At 40.3% G+C, this 19143-nt stretch overlaps 1 protein-coding gene across 1 annotated transcript; it reads right to left on the reverse strand.

Annotated features, from left to right (window-relative positions):
- Window positions 1-156: 156 nt before the first annotated feature.
- pnmt (phenylethanolamine N-methyltransferase) lies at window positions 157-16292 on the reverse strand (the record flags this gene model as incomplete). Its single annotated transcript, XM_079477289.1, has 3 exons — window positions 157-595; window positions 10692-10899; window positions 16124-16292. The coding sequence occupies 3 exons, from the start codon at window positions 16290-16292 to the stop codon at window positions 157-159; spliced, it is 816 nt and encodes a 271-aa protein (XP_079333415.1).
- Between the last annotated feature and the right edge of the window lie 2851 nt (window positions 16293-19143).

Genomic DNA, 19143 nt, shown 5'->3' on the forward strand with positions numbered 1-19143 from the left:
CATAATATCTTTTTACTTATACGTAACATAAAGTGTTTTCTAATACAGTTAAAACAGAAAATATAATGTCACCGTGAGTTAGTTATAGAAAATATCTATAGCACAGTATATAAAAGCCTTTATCGTACTTTAAAATCTGCATTTCAACCGAACAAGCTAACATTTTTTAGCTTTTGCAAAGAAAACACCAGTGACATCATCCACTCCCACCTTCATATCTGTTGGCAGACGGTAAATTGAAAGCTGCAGCAGCTCATATCCACTGGCCCTTAGGCTGACACAGACCTGAGCCTCATCCAGTGGGACCACAGGGATGCACAATCCTGGTGCGCCCATATAGAAGCTTTCTCCCAGGGCACCAATGAGCAGAAGATAACCCCCTTTCCTAAGCAGGCTGGAAATGTTGCTTAAGGCAATGTTAAAGGATGTCAAGTCAGGGCTTACGCTCTCCAGACAGAATGACGACACCAGGCAGTCTGCTCCAGATGGAGGCAATATCCCTTTGGATAGTGGGCAGGACTGGTGTACATCAATGGGCAGCACATCAGACACAACTGCACGAAGACGTTCTGCTTTATTTGTCCAAGCTGATGAACTGGAGAGAATAAAAAGATACATCAGACATGCAATAATAACCTCTAAAGACACAAGGAAGCAAATTTTCCTTTAACTATTGACATATGAGAGGTCCATCTCATAAACAAACACATTTATGTTCATGCATTTGTGGGATTGAACCCATGACAATTGCATTGTTATCAAACTGTTTACCAGTTTATGTACAGGAAAAGTTTTTTATGTAATCATGCTCCCAAAATAACTGGTCAGGATAATAGTGGGATTCTGATGTAATTCTGATGTAAAACAATTCAAATTCAGTCCTGCCCACTCAGTCACCAAAGAGAGAGTAACTCTGAAGGAGTAGTTGTTAACAATCACATTAAAATTGTACAATGTAATTTTGATGTCAGAAAAACATTGATGGCACAGTCCCATGGTTGGTGAGGAAAGTGTTAGGATAGGCTATCTAAGGATTCAGATGGCAGAGAAAAATTTATAAATGTCAACATCTCCTAGTCATTTCAATGATGACTTGCATCAGTAAATTTGACCTTTGACTCTGTTAAAAACAAGTCAATATACAACACTGGCTTTGCCTAAAATCTGGTTAAAAGATCAGGCCGTGCCAAAGGTTTGGGACTGTGTAAATATTTATGTCAGTTAAATTCAGTAGCCTATTTTAACTTTGTTAACTTGCATATTTTTTTAAGAGACCATATTTGCAGATCATTTGTAACTGTTAGATGGAGCAGTCTCAGTGCATTCCCCAAATTAGAATTACACTACGTGGCGCTTTTAAGGGCAGCGCCGCATGGATTTTCAGCTACCTTTTTTTAGCTTTTTAAACAATTTTAACCTAATATCGTCTGGAAATGCACGAACTGATCACTTAAGGGTGTGATTTTACTCCCAAATTGAGAATCAGGACATATGGATGGAATTACACACAGAAGTTATTTGATGGATTGAACCTACTGGTCTACAGCTGGATGGATGAAGAGTTCCAGTGCAACCTTTCAAGTAACGTCCTGTCTTTGTTCATGTCAATAATGGCACAACTCGGATTAGTTTGAAAAGATATGCATGCCCTCTGGCTCCTGAAGTTAAAATCATCCTGCATCAAACTGGGATTTTACAACTTCGATCTCGCCCAAGGGGTAAGAAAGCTGAGAAAAATTGCATTCGCTCGATATGTACAATTGTTGGAAATCGTCCTTCTCTCCATGGGACTAAAGTGGATGTTAAGAGTAAGCTAACTGAGTTAAGTCTGTTTACCTCTGATTCTTGCTACCAGCCTAACATTAGGACAAACCAACATAAATCATTGCCAACCATGCCTGGTTTTCTACTCTCCAATGTGCGCTCTTTACGTTACAGGTGTGACGAGCTGTACAGTATAGCTGTGAATAATAAATCAGCAGTTATTGCAGTATCAGAAACCTGGCCAAATACTGATATTCCAGACTCATCTGTAACTCTACCTGGATATACAACACATCGGCGGGATCGGGAGGGCAGTGGGGGAGGAGGAGTTGCTTTGTATGTCGATGAAAACATCACTCAGATCCGACTGACTGATCTTGAAGAAGACAAACATGAAGCACTGTGGGTCTGGTTAGGTCCCAGTCGTCTTCCTCAAGGGTTAAGTTGTATTATTGCTGCTGTGCTGTATTTTCCCCTGCATTCTTCAACAACGGCCCAACCTGATATACTAATCACCCAGTACCTGGATCGTTGCCTCAGAAATATTGAATGCAACTACCACCAGGCCGCAATTGTCATACTCGGTGATACAAATAAGTATAAATCTGCAATCATCTGCAGCAGACATGGTCTGCTGGAGCAACAAGAAAGAACAATCAGTTAGATTCAATCTTTACTAACATTTCCTCCATGTATGTGTCACAAGAGCATTTGCCTTGTGTGGCTCCTCTGACCATGAGACTATCCTGCTAAATGCTGGAAAGTGGCCTACCTCATTTTTTGTAGAAAATGTACCCCTGAGGGCCTACTCATGAACATTACAAATTTTTCGCCAATCATGAGGCTACAGAACCTGAGGCTAAGGTTAGTGCCTTCAATTCCACAATCAGGTCTATCCTGGATAAAACAATTCCATGTAAGAAAGAATCTATTACAAATAATGATCCACCCTGGATGACTATACAAATCAAGAATCTGAAAGACAGACAGCGTGCTTTTTGTTCAGGTAACAAAACGTCTTACAGTAAATTAAAAACAGTTATTGCCAAACAAATTAAGAATGCAAAGAAACAATATTATAAACATGAGGTTGAGGAACTGCAAAGCACCAAGCCTAAACAATGGTTTAAGTCTGTGAAGGCATTAATGGGGATGGAAGGAGATAAGAGTGATGTGGTGTCTCAGGATCACAAGATTATGCAACATGGTTAAGCACTTTGCTTCTGTGTGGGATCATACGAATCACATTTCACTATCTGAGGAAGAGGTTATCTGCAAGTTAACCAGCTGTAGTATACCCCTTCTGAGTATTGGACAAGTTAAGGTTGGACTCCGCAAAGTGAAGGCAGCAAAGGCTGCTGGTCCTGACGGCATCCCTCCTTGGATTTTAAAGACCTTTCATGAGGAGCTGACACCGGGGCTATGTGATATCTTTAACACAGGCATGCAAAATAAAATTTTCCCAAAACAATGGAAGAAAGCTACAGTAATGGAAAGCATGTTTGTAGCCCCGAATGTATGACCTGTTTTGTTTGTTTCACTGTTTTTGTGTTGTCTTTGGACATGTTATCTGATGGAGCGAATTTTTTTTATTATTAAGTTATTATTATTGCAGTTATTGAAAAGTGTTGAAAAACTTATTTACAGCGTTCAACACTGTCAATCACCAACCATCTGTATTTCCCAATACAGAATCCGAAGTGGCGGTGTCCTCTGCGCACATGTTTGTCCAGAGGTGCCGGGGCACCGGGTGGAAGGCCAGACAGACCCTCCCCTCCAGGTGGCGGCATGCACCAAGGCTCAGGCCTCTTGGTTACGTCACTGGTCAAAAAATGTGGTTTTCCTCCAATGATATTCCTCTGCGGTCCGTCAGTAATAAGCTTGCTCCCAAATTTATTGGCCCATTTACTGTCACCAAGATCCGGTCGGGTGGCACTCCGTCTCAAACGTCCTCCTGCATAAGGGCAAATTCATCCGGTGTTCCATTTATCCAAATTAAAGCCAGTTGGCATTCCAAGGAGTAGGGGTACTGTCACAGTTCATGGGTCTGTGTGTTCATTTCTGTTTCTCAGTCTAGTGTATGCGTGTGCGTTGCTTGACAACCAGCCGGCAAGGCATCAGTCTGTTACAGCTGCAGCACATTAGCACTGCCTAGTAGATGTGTATGTTGTTTGTCATGAAGCCGTTAATTCTTGTTCTCTGTCAGCTTCTGGCTGTTCTAGATACTCGTCAGTCAGTTCTTGGATACTCTGCACCTTTCTTGGATTATCACGCTATAAGTGGATTACTCTTTGGATCGCGTAAACTGGAGGACTGGAGTTTTCCTCTGACAATAGAAGAGATAACTGGAAAATAATGACACTTTAATAAACTTGTATATTACACTAGCACTTGGATCATCAGACTCACTTTGTGACAATATATGAATAATTCAGGTTGTCTTCATTGTTACAAAGCAGCTGTACAAGAAACATATTGACTATAAGCAAAACGTATAAGGTTATACAAGTAAAAACAAAAATAGGTGAAAACACAGAAGACACACACACAGATTCAGACACACCCACACACAAAACACTCCACACACACAAAACGCACCAACACAGACATGCACGTACACACACACACGGCCATCACCAAGTACCAGACACCCAATATAAGGAGAGAGAAACACAGGTCAAATATTAAACAGACTATAAATTCCTATATGCAGTGTTAATTCTAGCAGCCCCTCCGGCCAGGTATGCAGACGGTGACGAGGAACCCAAAACTCAATTGAAGAAAAAAAAAGAAAAGAGTGAAACCAGGCCTAACCAGGTAATTCAAGTTTCCCTCTGGCAAAAGCTGCAGCATCTGCACAAGCTCGACAGTGCTTGCACAACAAGGCAAAATTTAAAAAAGTTTTAGATTGAAGATTATAATTAATAATCTAATAGCATCTGAAATCCGCTGCGTCTTTATTCAGCTCTATCATCTCAGCTCATGTCAGGTCGCCGCTTCCCATTCTCCGCTCTACCATCAGGTCTGGGCATGAAGTGGCTTAGATAGTGTTCGAATTGTGTCAAAGCTCTTGAGGGGTCCTGCAACCCCTGTGTCCTTTAGTTTTCTTCTTCTTCTTCTTCATCTTCTGCCAAGGAAGTCTATGACAGCCCATAGAACTGTACATGGGAAAGTTGTTCAATTTGGCAAAAACATAAAGGACAGTCGAGACTGTTACCATAGCAAATATGCAGTCTCTAACCCAAACTCCATAGTGGTAACAACAGTCCAAACTCCCTCATTAATTTTTGCATACATTATAACATTTCAACCGCACATCCTAGAATCAAAATGATGTTTAACCCTGAATCATTGGCTCATGCCGATTTGATCTATATGATGTTAGCATCTTCCCCATGTAATCAAAGTCATCACCTGAGCTAACATGTGAATGTGCAGTTGAGTTGTGTGCCTCCTTAACCCCTTACCTTGAGACTTTGAGGCTGTGTTATCAAAGCGTGTTACGCTTTTATGTGAAGTCTACATTGTGTTCTAACCTGTTCTTCTCAACCTGTCCGTTTCTCTCATATGTTTTGTACATTTTGGAAGTGGATGCATTTGCATGCTGTAAATCTATCAAGATTGTATTCTCTGAACCACGGCACAAACAAACATGGAGCCATCCCACAGATAGCTCAACTAAAGGCTAAAATACACTGCAAGACTTGCTCAGATTTTGCCCCGATTTTCAGTCTCTGCCAGTATACAGATTTGTTAAGTCAGTGTGTTTCTAACTGAAACTTTCAAAAAGTCTACAAGTGTTTGATGTCTAGTTTAAATAAAATCTGTTCATATTTTCAAAGTCTTGTAGTGTATTACAGCCATTTAGCGATCATTATAAAAGTAAAACAGCAAAACACATTCACATATTTCAGATATTTTATGTTAACAAGTTTTTAAAATTTGAATAAAAAAGAAACATTGCTGGAAAGCCACACATCCGTCATACAGCTGCTGTGGCTCTGCTGTGTGTCACATGATGAACAGTGCCGCTTCGCCATGGAAATATTAAAGTGATATATTTTAACTGTTGCCTTGAAAAACTCACACTGGGGGGTCATTCTGAAATGTTTAAACTTACGTGTGAAAGGGTTCAAATATTTTTGATTGGCCAAACAGTTCTTGAACAGGGCGTTACAGAATTTGATAGCATTAAAATTGATTTGATGCTGTATTGATATGAAACTTAGTATATGTCTTTCAGGTCTAGACAAGTGACATACACAGTTTTAGCACACTGCCACATAGTGGTCCAAAGATATGGAAAATAGTTTTTGCCTTTAACTTTTGAAAACTTTGTTTTAAAATGATAAGTTTTCCCGAGAAACATGGTGCCACTCATTTAATATTTTGTCAGCAAATGCTGTATTTCACAAATGCAATGGTGTATTGCTATGAAACTTGGTATGGTAAATTATGACCATATTCTGAGAGGACCTGTAAGGTTTTATGAAAAAATAGAGCTGCACGATTCTGGATAAATTGAGCATAATGATTCTTTTGTTTCAAATAGAGATTGCGATTGTATTACGATTCTCAAAGACAACTAAAAGTATTACAAAATTTACTTGAGGTTTATGTAGGTAAAGTTATATTTGGAGGATTTTGCTTCAAAATACTTACATATTTCATGGTTGATCTACAGGTTGGTAAGACAATCTTTAGAACAAATACCATAGATAACCTATGGTGGTTAATTCTTCTTAAAAGTATTAATGCATAGAAGTAACTTGTATATATATTTAATATTTTGACAGTAAAACAAATTCATATAGTGACATTTGGCAGATGCTTTTATCCAAAGCGACTTACAGATGAGGAAACATTGGAAGCAATTATAACAACATAACATACATAAGTGCATCAAACTAGTCCAAGCCTAGCACAGTATACAAAGCTAAGAATAGTGAGGTTAGTATTTTCTTTAGAAAGATTTATCAGTTTGCCTGACATCTACAGATTGCTTGAAGGCGGGGTATCCGATTTCCAAATTACGCCACGTACAAAAACAACCTTGAAGCCAAATAGTAGTGTCACGACCCAGGCCTCTGTGGCTCTCTCCAACGACCACCAGAGGGCATCCTCTCCCCAGTTCTGATTCTCTTCTGGACTACATTACCCAGATGTCCGGTATCACAGGATAATCACCACCCGGTGTTCCCTGTTGTGGTGAGGAAGGCGGGACGAGAGCCGTGACACGGGGCCGGTGGCGTGAGTGATAAGTTCAAGCAGCTGTGAGCGCACCGGTCCCGCATCTTATCACGGAGGAGATTGGGAGCTTAAAAGGATCTTCGGCAGGACTGTTGACGAGAGAGGACCGGGCCCGGACATATGTTTAGTGTGTGTATGTTTTATGTCCGGCAGTTGACCGTGAGGTGGCTGCCGGTCAGTTACTTCCGTGTTTATATTGTTTATTTAATTAAAGTTTTATTGTTCAAATGGTCGCCGGTTCCCGCCTCCTTCCTTCCCTTCTATGGAACTTTATTACATTGGTGCCAAAACCCAGAAGGAAGGAGGGGCATGCTGTCGAAGAGCCCTCGCTGCCGAGGGGCATCGTGGTGCGGAGGAGTTCAGGCAGCGCGGACAAGGGACGTCCGCCGGTGGCTGCTCGAGGCGGTGGTGTGGAGCAAGAAGAATCGGCTGGGACGGAGAGCCTGCTGCCGTGCTCCTGGGCCGAGGTGGGATTGCGGCCTTAAGGAGGGAGCGGAGGGGTCGTCGCCGTTGGCCGTGGGCCGGAATCCTGTGTCCAACAACCATGAGGGTGAGGAACAGGAAACGGGGGACCCGCTGCTGGCTGCCCTTACGCCGAGGGCCATCGCCAACCGCCAGGAGGCAGAGGAGGATCGGGCCGCCCCCCCGACGTCCAGCACTACCGCATTGCACCGCGAGGAAGAGCCTCTCGGCTGGGTTGAGGACCGAGCGACAGCGTGTCAGGGAACCGGACAATTTTTTTATTTTCCTCACTCCCCTCTCTCAACCCTGTCGCTCCGGGGGCTCCCGTCTCCGTTTTTTCGTCTCGCCGGTGCATACCCCCAGGCGCCGCCGACTCCGAGACTGGCTCCCCGGGGGGGGAGTAGGTACAGTCTCGGTGGTGCCCCCCGGCCTGTAAGGGGTGCTGGGGGTATGTGGTGAGGAAGGCGGGACGAGAGCCGTGACGCAGGGCCGGTGGCGTGAGTGATAAGTGCAAGCAGCTGTGCACGCACCGGTCCCGCATCTTATCACAGAGGAGATTGGGAGCCTAAAAGGACGATCAGCAGGATTGTTGACGAGAGAGGACCGGGCCCGGACATATGTTTAGTGTGTGTATGTTTTATGGCCGGCCGTCGACCGTGAGTTACTTCCGTGTTTATTTAATTAAAGTTTTATTGTTCAAATGTTCGCTGGTTCCCGCCTCCTTCCTTCCCTTCTATGGAACTTTATTACACCCGTTATGACTCCATTATATATATTGTGCTTGCACTCTTATTCTTTGCGAAGTCTTGTTTAGCCCGTCTTGCATTTCTGAGCGTTTATATCGATCTGTTTACCTGTGTATTACCTGTAACTACTCCTGTACCTTTGACACCTTGCTGCCTGCCCTACCGACCTACTGCTTTGTTTGTGACCTGTCTATTGCCTGCCGCCTGCCCTGATCTTAGTTTGGTAAACGACCTTGATTCTGTCTGCCTGTGTCATTCTTGTCGCTGTTTATTGACCCTTGCCTGATTACTCCACGATTTATATTAAACATTGCAAATGGATGCGGACGCCCCTGACTAGTCATTGCAAGCAGTAAGGTGCACAGTGCACAGGACGGACATTAGTCAAGCCGAGCATCAACGAAAGCGAAGTATGGGGTTAGGGGTGTTTTTGTTTTGGTGATTCATGATGGACATCAACAACAGAGAGAAATTGGACATATATTTAAAGTGGTCTTCAAAGAAAGATACAATTGATAAACATAGGCCTACCAAAACAGTATTCTCACCTGTAAACAAATTAATATAACCTGAAAACATGAAATGTTAAGCAGCTTGATGAAAAAGCTCTTATTGCGTAGCTTCTATATTAGTGTAAATACAGTGATAAGTGCCACACATGCTCATGACGTGTTTTTACCGTAATGACAGATTTAAGAGCACACTCAGATTTGTCAGCGCCGCAAACTGCAATCATTAGAGTTTTCTTTTAAACCTATCCAGTTAAGATCAGAACAATGTAATACAATCCTGAAAGACAATCATAAGCGCAGTTTTGTGGCTAGGCTGTGTTTACTTTTTTTTTGTGATATCATTTGGGCAGACTTAGAGTCTGTCTCATTGTCCATGTCTGCCGGCAATCCAGTCCATGTCTGCTGGCAATCCAGTCCATGTCTGCTGATAATCCGGTCTGTGTCCTTGTTTGGACTTTCCCCCGGGACTCTTGTGCTTCGTTTTGTATTCATCTTGTTACCCTGTTTTTGTTAGTGTCACAGTCTGTCTTGTCTTGTTTTTGCCTTGAGGAGTGTCAGGTTACCGCTCCTTAAGGAGGGGCTTCTGTCATTATTCTGCCATATCATGTCATGTGGCAGGATCATGACAGAACCTCATCTTTTGTGTGGAGAGAGGCATTTTTGGCCCTTATGGCTTGCAATATACTCTCTCCGGTCTCGTCTCCGTTACTGCCCTCTCGTCTCCTCGAACCTCATGCCCCTCAGCTGTCCCTCTTGATTTGTCCCCTTATTTAATGTCCCGGTGTTGTCCTGTGCTGGTTCATTTTGATAGATTGTGGTCAGTTCCTGTTCAGTGTAGTTTAGTCCAGTTAGTTGCTTCCTATGTCAATGTTACCTTTAGTCCTGACTAGTTTAGTTAGTCCATGTTCCTGTTTATCTGTCATGTTTATACCTCTGTTATTTTACCCCGTCGTGGGGTTTTGTTTTGTCTTTTTATTATTAAATGTCTTGTTAACCCCTACTCCTCTATCTGCGTCTAGGCCCTCTGTCCTTGTGTTTCCCCCCGGATCATGACAGGCAACTCTCTGATAATTTGACACAAAAATAACGATAGTGTGTGCTTGAAAAGACTGTTTGTTATGCCGTTTCATACCTATATGACTTTCTCTGCATCAGCGACAGCACAATCACAGATTGGAGTGATTTGATTTTAGTCGGGTGGTGTAATAGACACAGGAGAATTGTTGATTTTCATGAATGAGATCATGTGGGTGTTTGAATCGTGATCTCTTAACAATGAATCGTGCAGCTCTATGAAAAAAATCACCAGAATGTCATAAGAACTTCGCTAGATTTGGACACCAAATTTGTGGCATTCCACCATACATCCTGTCTGCCTTATTAAATTATAAAGAAAACACACTTTTTCAAACTCGTAAAAACATAACTCCTAAAATAAAGTATCTAGAGACACCCAAAGTTATCAAAAGGTTTTTAATGATGAAATGGTTCTTCGTGTCAACGCATTTGAAGATAAGCATACCAAAGGGTCATGTGTCTGATCTCTGCAATACTTTTGTGTCTTGACAGATTCACAGACATGTCAAAAATTAACAGCAACAACAATGTTTATGAGATTAGGATGTGGTCTTCGCATTAAATTTAGCATTTAGTCAATAGTTAGGAATTCTTATTGCAACCGTTGTAAACAGGACAGCTTAGATCAGATGGCTTTGTGTTGTTTCCAGTGGGACCGTTGAATAACGCAACACGCACGTGCCCAGTTAATCCTGTGAATTTTCAACCAATCAGATGATGACTTCAAACGTGCTGAAGTATTGCCAGAGTGGCAATGCCATGTCAACAAACAACTGTTCAGTTCAGTCTAAGATCGTTAAATATTAAACACGCTATATTTTGGGTTGTAGGCCTTACAAGAGGCATTTCTTTCAACAAAATATTAAGAAAACAATCTCACCTTCGTCCTTCCAGTTCACACACATACTTGAAGTAGGTGGTCCAGTCCAGGCTGCTTTTGCCTTCCTGTAGCCAGCTCTGCAGCTCTTTTCGATTGACTTCCAGGAAGTCAGAGAGAATCACACGATTAAACCGTTCACAGCCACTCATGACCTGATAGAGAGTGGGGCCAGATCCCACATCCACTAAAACATCCCCTCTGATATCATCTGTGTAAAATAAAAGGTTGATATTTATCATGTTTAAAGTTGGTAGAAGACAGCACAGTATTGAAATTTGTAATGACGTCACATCCTATTGCTGGTCAGCGCTGTGTCGAGACTGACAGAATAGGGTTTGACTTGAGAACCAGTCATCTCCTACTCTTTGAAAAGGCCAATGAACTTGGCGAATATACGGGTATAAAAGGGAAGATGGTGTGCCCATTCATTCACCTTTTTGGGCTGAGGAACTTGAGAGGCACTCTTGTTCGTGCTGATGCAGCGCTCGTGGCCGATGGACACAACGTCTCATTCCCTCCATCAGGGAACCATCGGTATTAAGGAAATAGCTTTGAAATGGCTTAGATCGTATTTATGCAACCGTTTTCAATATGTAGCAATAAACAATGAGGTATCACGCAAATCGCAGGTCCAGTACGGTGTACCACAGGGCTCAGTCTTAGGGCCTATGCTCTTCGCATTATACATGCTACCTCTAGGAGATATAATAAAGCAACACGGAGTAAGCTTTCACTGTTATGCTGTAAATACGCAACTTTATATTTCCTCGAAGCCTTGTGAAACACAGCAATTCCATAGAATAGTGGAATGCATAGTCGATATAAAAAAAGTGGATGAGTAGCATGCAGTTAATAGTTACCGTGCAGTAGATTAGTTAATGCAGTTATTGAAGTTACCGTGCAATAGATGAGTAGATGCAGTTAATAGAATTACAGTGCAGTAGATAGGTTAGTGCAGTTATGGAAGTGGTCCATTAATGCAAATTATTGGACCGAAAACCGCCATATGTATCAACCAAGAATACTGCTTAACTATTGATGGATGTTCCATAAAACCCTCATCTTCAGCAAAGAATTTTGGCATTTTATTCGATAGTACTCTGTCATTGAGAACCAGGTCGTCAACACCTGTAAAATTGTGTTTTTCCATCTTAAAAATATATCTAAACTACGTCATATGCTGTCACCATCAGATGCATAGAAGCTAATTCATGCCTTTATGACATCAAGACTAGATTACTTTAATGCACTATTAGGTGGTTGCCCTGCAGGCCTACTACTAAAACTCCAATTGGTCCAAAATGCGGCAGCTCGAGTTCTTACACGTACAAAAATGTATGAGCATATTAGCCCGGTTCTGTCAACCTTGCACTGGTTACCTATAAAGCATTGCATTAACTTTAAAATCTTGCTTATTGCCTATAAAGCCCTGCATGGTTTAGCTCCTCACTACTTGAGTGAACTTCTCACGCATTACAGTCCATCACTTGCACTACACTCTCAGGCGTCAGGTCAGTTGGTAATACCTAGAATTTCAAAATCAAGTGAAGGCGGCAGATCCTTTTCCTATCTAGCGCCCAAACTTTGGAATAGTCTTCCTTGTACTGTCCGGGAGGCAGACACACTCTGTCAGTTAAAATTTAGACTAAAGACGCATCTTTTTAATCTTGCATACACTACACTATCATAATATATATATTCCAAAGATTTAGGCTGCACTAGTTAGATCAACCGGAACCAGGAATACTTCCAATAACAACTGATGCAATTGTTGCATCAAAGAGTGCAGAACAGTACTCTGCTCTCAGCCGACTCTACACAACTTCAGCCGCTATTAGATTATTAATTATTATTTTATTTTGCCTTGTTTTGCAAGCACTGTCGAGCTTGTGCAGAGGCTGCAGCTTTTGCCAGAGGGGAACTGGAATCCCCTGGTTAGGCCTGGTTTCCCTCTGAGTTTCTTTTTCTTCCTCCAATGGAGTTTTGAATTTCCTCGCCACCGTTTGCATACTGTTTTGCACTGTTTGCTGCTAGAATTTTATAATCTTCTTTAATTAACACTGCATATAGGAATTTATAGTCTGTCTGATATTTGAGCTGTGTTTTGACTTGCATAACCTTTTATGTTTTGCTTATAGTCAATGTTTTCTTGTACAGCTGCTTTGTAACATTGAAAATTTTAAAAAGCGCTATATAAATAAAGATGACTTGACTTGACGTGCTGGGGAGCTGTGACCAGGCCCCAAGACATCGTGACGGGGAACTAGCTGGGAGACCTGCTTCATTGATGATAGAACAAAAGATGCGTCTAATTTTATTTGTTTTTCCAAAAGTGGCCACTAGGGTGCTTCATAACCACTTATAACCCAAAATTGTTAGTCTGTAATAATGATGCAAACATTTATTTATTTACGTGTCTCTTTTAAATTTTACCTTATGTAAATATCTGCAAAACTTTTGTGAAATCTTAAAACTTTACATAATTACATGAAGTTTATAAAGGAAGTTTTATAGTTTGACTGCAATAAAACAGCACATATTAATAATGTCTAATAAACCTTTTAAAGAACAAAAAAACGATTTAACTAGTAGATTTACCACGAAAAGAAATAGAATTAACATTGACTAACCATTTTTTTAAATTCATTCAGTGGTTGCTTGCTTGGTATCTTACTGCATTCAAATCATTCAACTCAATTAATATCAAAGAGTCTCACTTAATTTATTTCCAAGTGTAAACTGAAACTAATCTGATAATCTCAAAATGTCAACCAGGTAGGCTCAAATCAAGCGCAAAAGAAAAATAACCAATCATTGGACATGTCAATTAAATATCTTAAAACTATGTGGGAAAATACCCTTTGTTACTTGGTATTTGATAATTAAGATATCTAACAGCGAACTGGTGATAAATTAAACAATCTCTACAAACATCTTGTAAGTAATTGTTATTTCATTAAGGGTAACACTTGGCTCCTTTGCGATCACACATGGCTTCTGTAAATTGATTTTTTCAGGAAAATTTACGTAATACATTTTTGTTTAAAATATTTCTTATTTATCTTATTAACCTCATAGAAACCAACAAAAACAATCCAAGGTTTTTATTTAGCACAGTCGCTAAATTAACAAATAAACATACTCCACCTGACCTGGCTATTCCGCCGCACCTCGGTAGCAATGAATTCATGATATTTTTTACAGAGAAAATCGAAAACATTCGTGACAAAATAGTAAAAACTCAACCTCCAAATCTGTCCTATGAATTAGCACCAACCATCGCTCCAAAAGAAAGGCTACAGCGTTTTTCACCAATAAAACAGGACCCGTGCTGTTCTCCATATACATGCTTCCCCTCGGAAACATTATTAAAAACATGGAATTAGCTTCCATTGCTATGCAGATGATACTCAGCTATATATCTCATCAAGACCAGATGATTCCTCCCAGCTATCCAAATTGGCAGAGTGCATTGAAGATATAAAACATTGGATGACCTGTAACTTCCTTCTTTTAAATTCTAATAAAACAGAAATATTACTTATCGGACCAAAGACACGCAAACCGAATATTTCTGATTAAGGATGTACTGTTACTCCAACAAATACAGTAAAAGATCTAGGCGTTATATTAGACAGCAACCTGTCATTTCGAAATCACATCTCAAATGTCGCAAAAACAGCCTTTTTCCACCTAAGAAATGTTGCCATGTTACGAAATATTCTATGTGTTGCTGACGCAGAGAAGCTTATTCATGCATTTATGACCCCAAGACTTGACTACTGTAATGCGCTACTTAGTGGTTGTTCTGTATCATCAATAAACAAACTACAGTTAGTTCAGAGAATGCAGCTGCCAGAGTTCAAACCAGGTCCAGAAAATACGATCACATAACCCCAATATTATCAAACCTTCACTGGCTACCCATTAAGTATCGTATTGACTTTAAGGTTCCTTTAATCACTTATAAAGCCTTAAAGGGTTAAGCCCCTACCTACCTAACAGAGCTTCTATCACACAACAACCCATCACGCTCTCTAAGATCTCAAAACTCAGGACTTTTGATAACACCTAGAATAACTAAATCCACCAAAGGGGGTCGAGCTTTCTCATACGTAGCACCTAAACTCTGGAATAGCCTTCCTGATACTATTCGAGGATCAGACACACTCGCCCAATTTAAATCTAGACTAAAGACGCATCTTTTCAGCCAAGCATTCACTTAATGCAACATATGCTAAATAAACCACCAGGAGATGCTGACATTAGATATTATTTACTAGAATAATTTAATTTATTATATAAAACACAATGTAGCGTGTTTTACCCTTTTTTGGGGTGCTATATTTTTTATTTTTCCCCTGTAAAGCTGCTTTGGAACAATGCAAATTGTGAAAAGCGCTATATAAATAAAGTTGAATTGAATTTAAATGAAATGAAATTAAGTGTCTCTCTCTCTCTAGTATCTGGATGTGTACAGTATTAAAGCAAAACTGCTCCGTCACACTGCTAATATTACAACAACATCATAACTTGGTTCTTACAAACAGAAAACCAACGTCAACCAGTACTCACATACTGATCCGAATCAAAGCAACCTCCTCGGGGGTGATTTCATTCATAATTTTTCTCTCAAGCGTCTCTCTGCTGGAAAGTCTTTAAAATATTAACGCAGGTCCTACCTCTGCCTGACTTTTATCCTTCTTTTTACACTTAAAATCCACCGACCTTTTATTTTATAAGACATTGCTCTTTCTACAGACTTTCTAATGCCCGCATGATCTCTTCACTGTGTCAACATGAGAAGACGCGTTGTGGCAGCCGATGATTTGTCAACTTAAAATAATATGTTGAACAACTAAATGGGCAAAATAATTTTTTAGAGTGATAACAATTTTCATGACTCCTCATACACAACTACTGTACAACATAATCAAATAAAGGAAACTAGGGAGAAAAACTCTTCACAAATATAGAAAACAATTTTGAAAGTATGCATGCAGCAAGAAAGAAGAAATAAACACTTATAAATAGATAGGAACATATACAAAAATGTTTCTATGGTAGGTAAGGGTGTCCCAGAAATCTTAGTTGATAACGTTTTGAGACAGAATTTTCATTTTTGGGTAGTATATCCTTTTAATAACCTGAACTTGAAGTATAGCATTTTCTGGTAAGGAGATACACAATTACAGAGACATTTTAGAATTTTAGTCTGTATTCAGATACATTATGTTGTTGGCAAATGAAATACAGTTATTAAAAATGAGCTAAATCTAATTCAGAGTATAAAGCAAAACTTTAAGATATAACATTAATAGAGCCTAGCCAAGGTAATACATTTGATTCCCATTGGTTTGATTCAGAGGAATTAAACATAATGATCAGATGTATACTTTTAATAAATGACTCATAGATGTATTTCATCTCACCTTCAGTAAGAGCTCTGTGCAGACAGCTAAGTTTCCATGGTACAATGCTGTCTCTTCGCTCAAAGTCTGCTCGGGGTGCAGTGTAGTTATACTGCAGATATGCTGCAGGATTAAATCCCTGGTAACATCCCTCCATTGCAGCCACGGTCTTTAACAATTCTTTCTCCATTCTAGTCCCTCTGATCCTCTATTCCAGTCCTCTTTCCTCTATTAACTTCAGACAGTATTTATACTGTGAGTGTAAGGAAGCTTACAGGTTTCTTCTTTTGTACACGCCCATACTAATTGAATGCCTTTTTCTGCTGGCTTGGGGCAGCCATCATCCTACTGTCCATTTCCTATCTTTAAAGATAATAATATTGTTATTTTGTACACCTGGGAGCACTCAGAGCTCATGTCCTTCTAACCTCAGGCACCTATTGTATCTCAGAGAGACTGCTGCTTCATGTTCTCCCTACATGTTATCAAACCAATCTGAACAAAAGGCTAATTTAAAAAAAAAAAACTTTTTTATTGGTCATTAACTGAAACTAGATAAGTTACCAGTGACACAAAATCTAATAAAATCCAACAAAACGATTCTTCAAATACTAATCAAATAAAATTGAAAGTTAAAAGTTTAACTACTGGTATAAACTTTTCGGAAAACCCTAAATCCAGTCAACATTTTTATCTCACAAACGGCATTCGCACTAAACGGTGCAAGCGACCCAATTTCTAATAATATTTAATTTAATATGAAGTTGACCCATCAAGATGTTAACATCTGCCTTGCAAATAGAATTGTGCTATTTTTAAAGTTTTCACAGATAAATAAATAACAATGATAACTTTAACAGTAATTAATATGTAATTTATGAATTTTGTTGAATTTTGAATCCAATCTTTCTTTGTTTAATGTGTACAGTTGATCTAATTTCAAAGCTAAGGATTTGTTAGTTTGAATATACATTTAACCAAAGACTCTCATACCATCTTTGTTGATAATATAAAATATTACATTTTTGTCAAAACATCCCATGATTCACTCGTCACACATACACAGTAGTAGTGATGGTAATGTTTGGGTAGTGACCACAATATTTAATTTGCAATTAAACAGTTTCCCATGTAGAGACCATAGGCGGAGTTTGACATTCGAGCCAGGGGGGGCAAAAAAAAAAAATCATTGTAGCAGCTGGGACCTGGGCTATCAATTGGGGAACACAGCACTAACACATATGGACACAACAAACATGCTTATATAAATATTTATTTTTAACCGAAAGAAGAAGAAAAAACAGTACAACAACACAATCATTCTATTAGTAAACAGGTAAGCCACTTGACTTTGCATCGCATCTTCGGACACAATTAGGATCAACGCAATAAAATGCGCACCACTTTTGTTAAAATATTATCTTCAACCAAAACGAAAAGATTTTTAAAGTTTTTCTTTCCTTTTTTCAAAACACATTGTGGCAATGAGAGCGATTAAAAAACAAGTTATATTTCGCATTTTGTTGTACTTCATGAAACATTTAAAACATTTTGAGACAAGGGGAAAAAATAAAAAAGACGCCATGTGAGAGGCTACAGTATGCATAGATACAAAATTGCCTTTCTCTTATAAGTGTGACAAGACGCAACATTTTCAACTGACAGTCACACAATACTCCCCACTTTTAATTTTTATATCAGTGGGACCCCCGTCCCCATCCCTCAAAAGACAGCATATTGAAAGCAGTGTGTTGAGTTTAAAGCAGTTATTTGGCAGAGAAATCAAATTTACAGACCTAGACATTGTCCAGACTAGTGCAACAGTAATTTTCGTTTTTTGCGTCCAGCATATGCGTCGATAATGGTCTCAGGTGAGAGCTTGGCCGTAATGTCGCTTTCGATGTGAAGGATCGCAAGAGAGGAAAACCTGGCTGCTCCCATCGTCAACCGCAGCCAGTTCCTTATCCTTATTTAAGATATTTATAATTTTTTTAAAGAATGCAATTATTTTTTTTGTTGAAACAATGCAATTACCCGTTTCAGCTGCCAGGGGGGGCAATGCTCCCCCTTTTCCCCCCGCAAACTCCGCGCATGGTAGAGACTGGAGCCTAAATCGAGCACCTTAGACCGCTCGGCCACACTACCTCAAAAAGGCATCTTCTGCCTGCCGATTCCCCGACAAAAGGCCCGACAACGCTTCTCAGACAGATTAAATGTCTGCTACTCTACCGACTGAGCTCTCTAGGCTTGTGATGGTGTGCCCCAAGTTCTCGGTGTAACCGCTAAAAGCTGGGGGTGTTCAGACCTGCAGGTGAGTGCAGGTTCATCCCTTATTAAGCATAACTGAAGCAGCTTATGTGGCGGTAAATGAAAAAGAGTACTCACAACACTACAAATCCTCTGGCAGTGGTGGGATTTTAACCCACGCCTCCAAAGAGACTGGAGCCTAAATCCAGCGCCTTAGACCGCTCGGCCACACTACTTCAAAAAGGCATCTTCTGCCTGCCGTTTCCGACATTTTTGTTTTAAAAAAGGCCCGACAAAAAGGCATTTTCTGCCTGCTGTTTCCACCATTTCCTTTTACAATATGCCAGACAACACGTTGCAGACAGATGCTCTACCAAATGAGCTATATAGGCTTCTGATGGTGTGCCCCAAGTTCTCTTGGGATTTTGATCCCACGCCTCCAAAGAGACTGGAGCCTAAATCCAGAGCTTTAGACCGCTCGGCCACACTACCTCAAAAAGGCATCTTCTTCCTGCCGTTTCCACCATTTTTTTTACAATAGGCCAGACAACACGTCGCAGACAGATGCTCTACCAACTGAGCTTTCCAGGCATCTGATGGTGTGCCCCAAGATCTCGGTGTAACCGCTAAAAGCGGGGGGTGTTCAGACCTGCCTTTGAGTGCAGAATCATTCCTTATCAAGCATAACTGAACAAGCTTATATAGCAGTAAATGAAAAAGAGCACTCACAACACTCCAATTCCTCTGGCAGTGGTGGGATTTGAACCCACGCCTCCAAAGAGACTGGAGCCTAA

The sequence above is a fragment of the Barbatula barbatula genome, assembly GCF_947034865.1.
Source record: "Barbatula barbatula genome assembly, chromosome: 16".
NCBI classification, from domain to species: domain Eukaryota; kingdom Metazoa; phylum Chordata; class Actinopteri; order Cypriniformes; family Nemacheilidae; genus Barbatula; species Barbatula barbatula.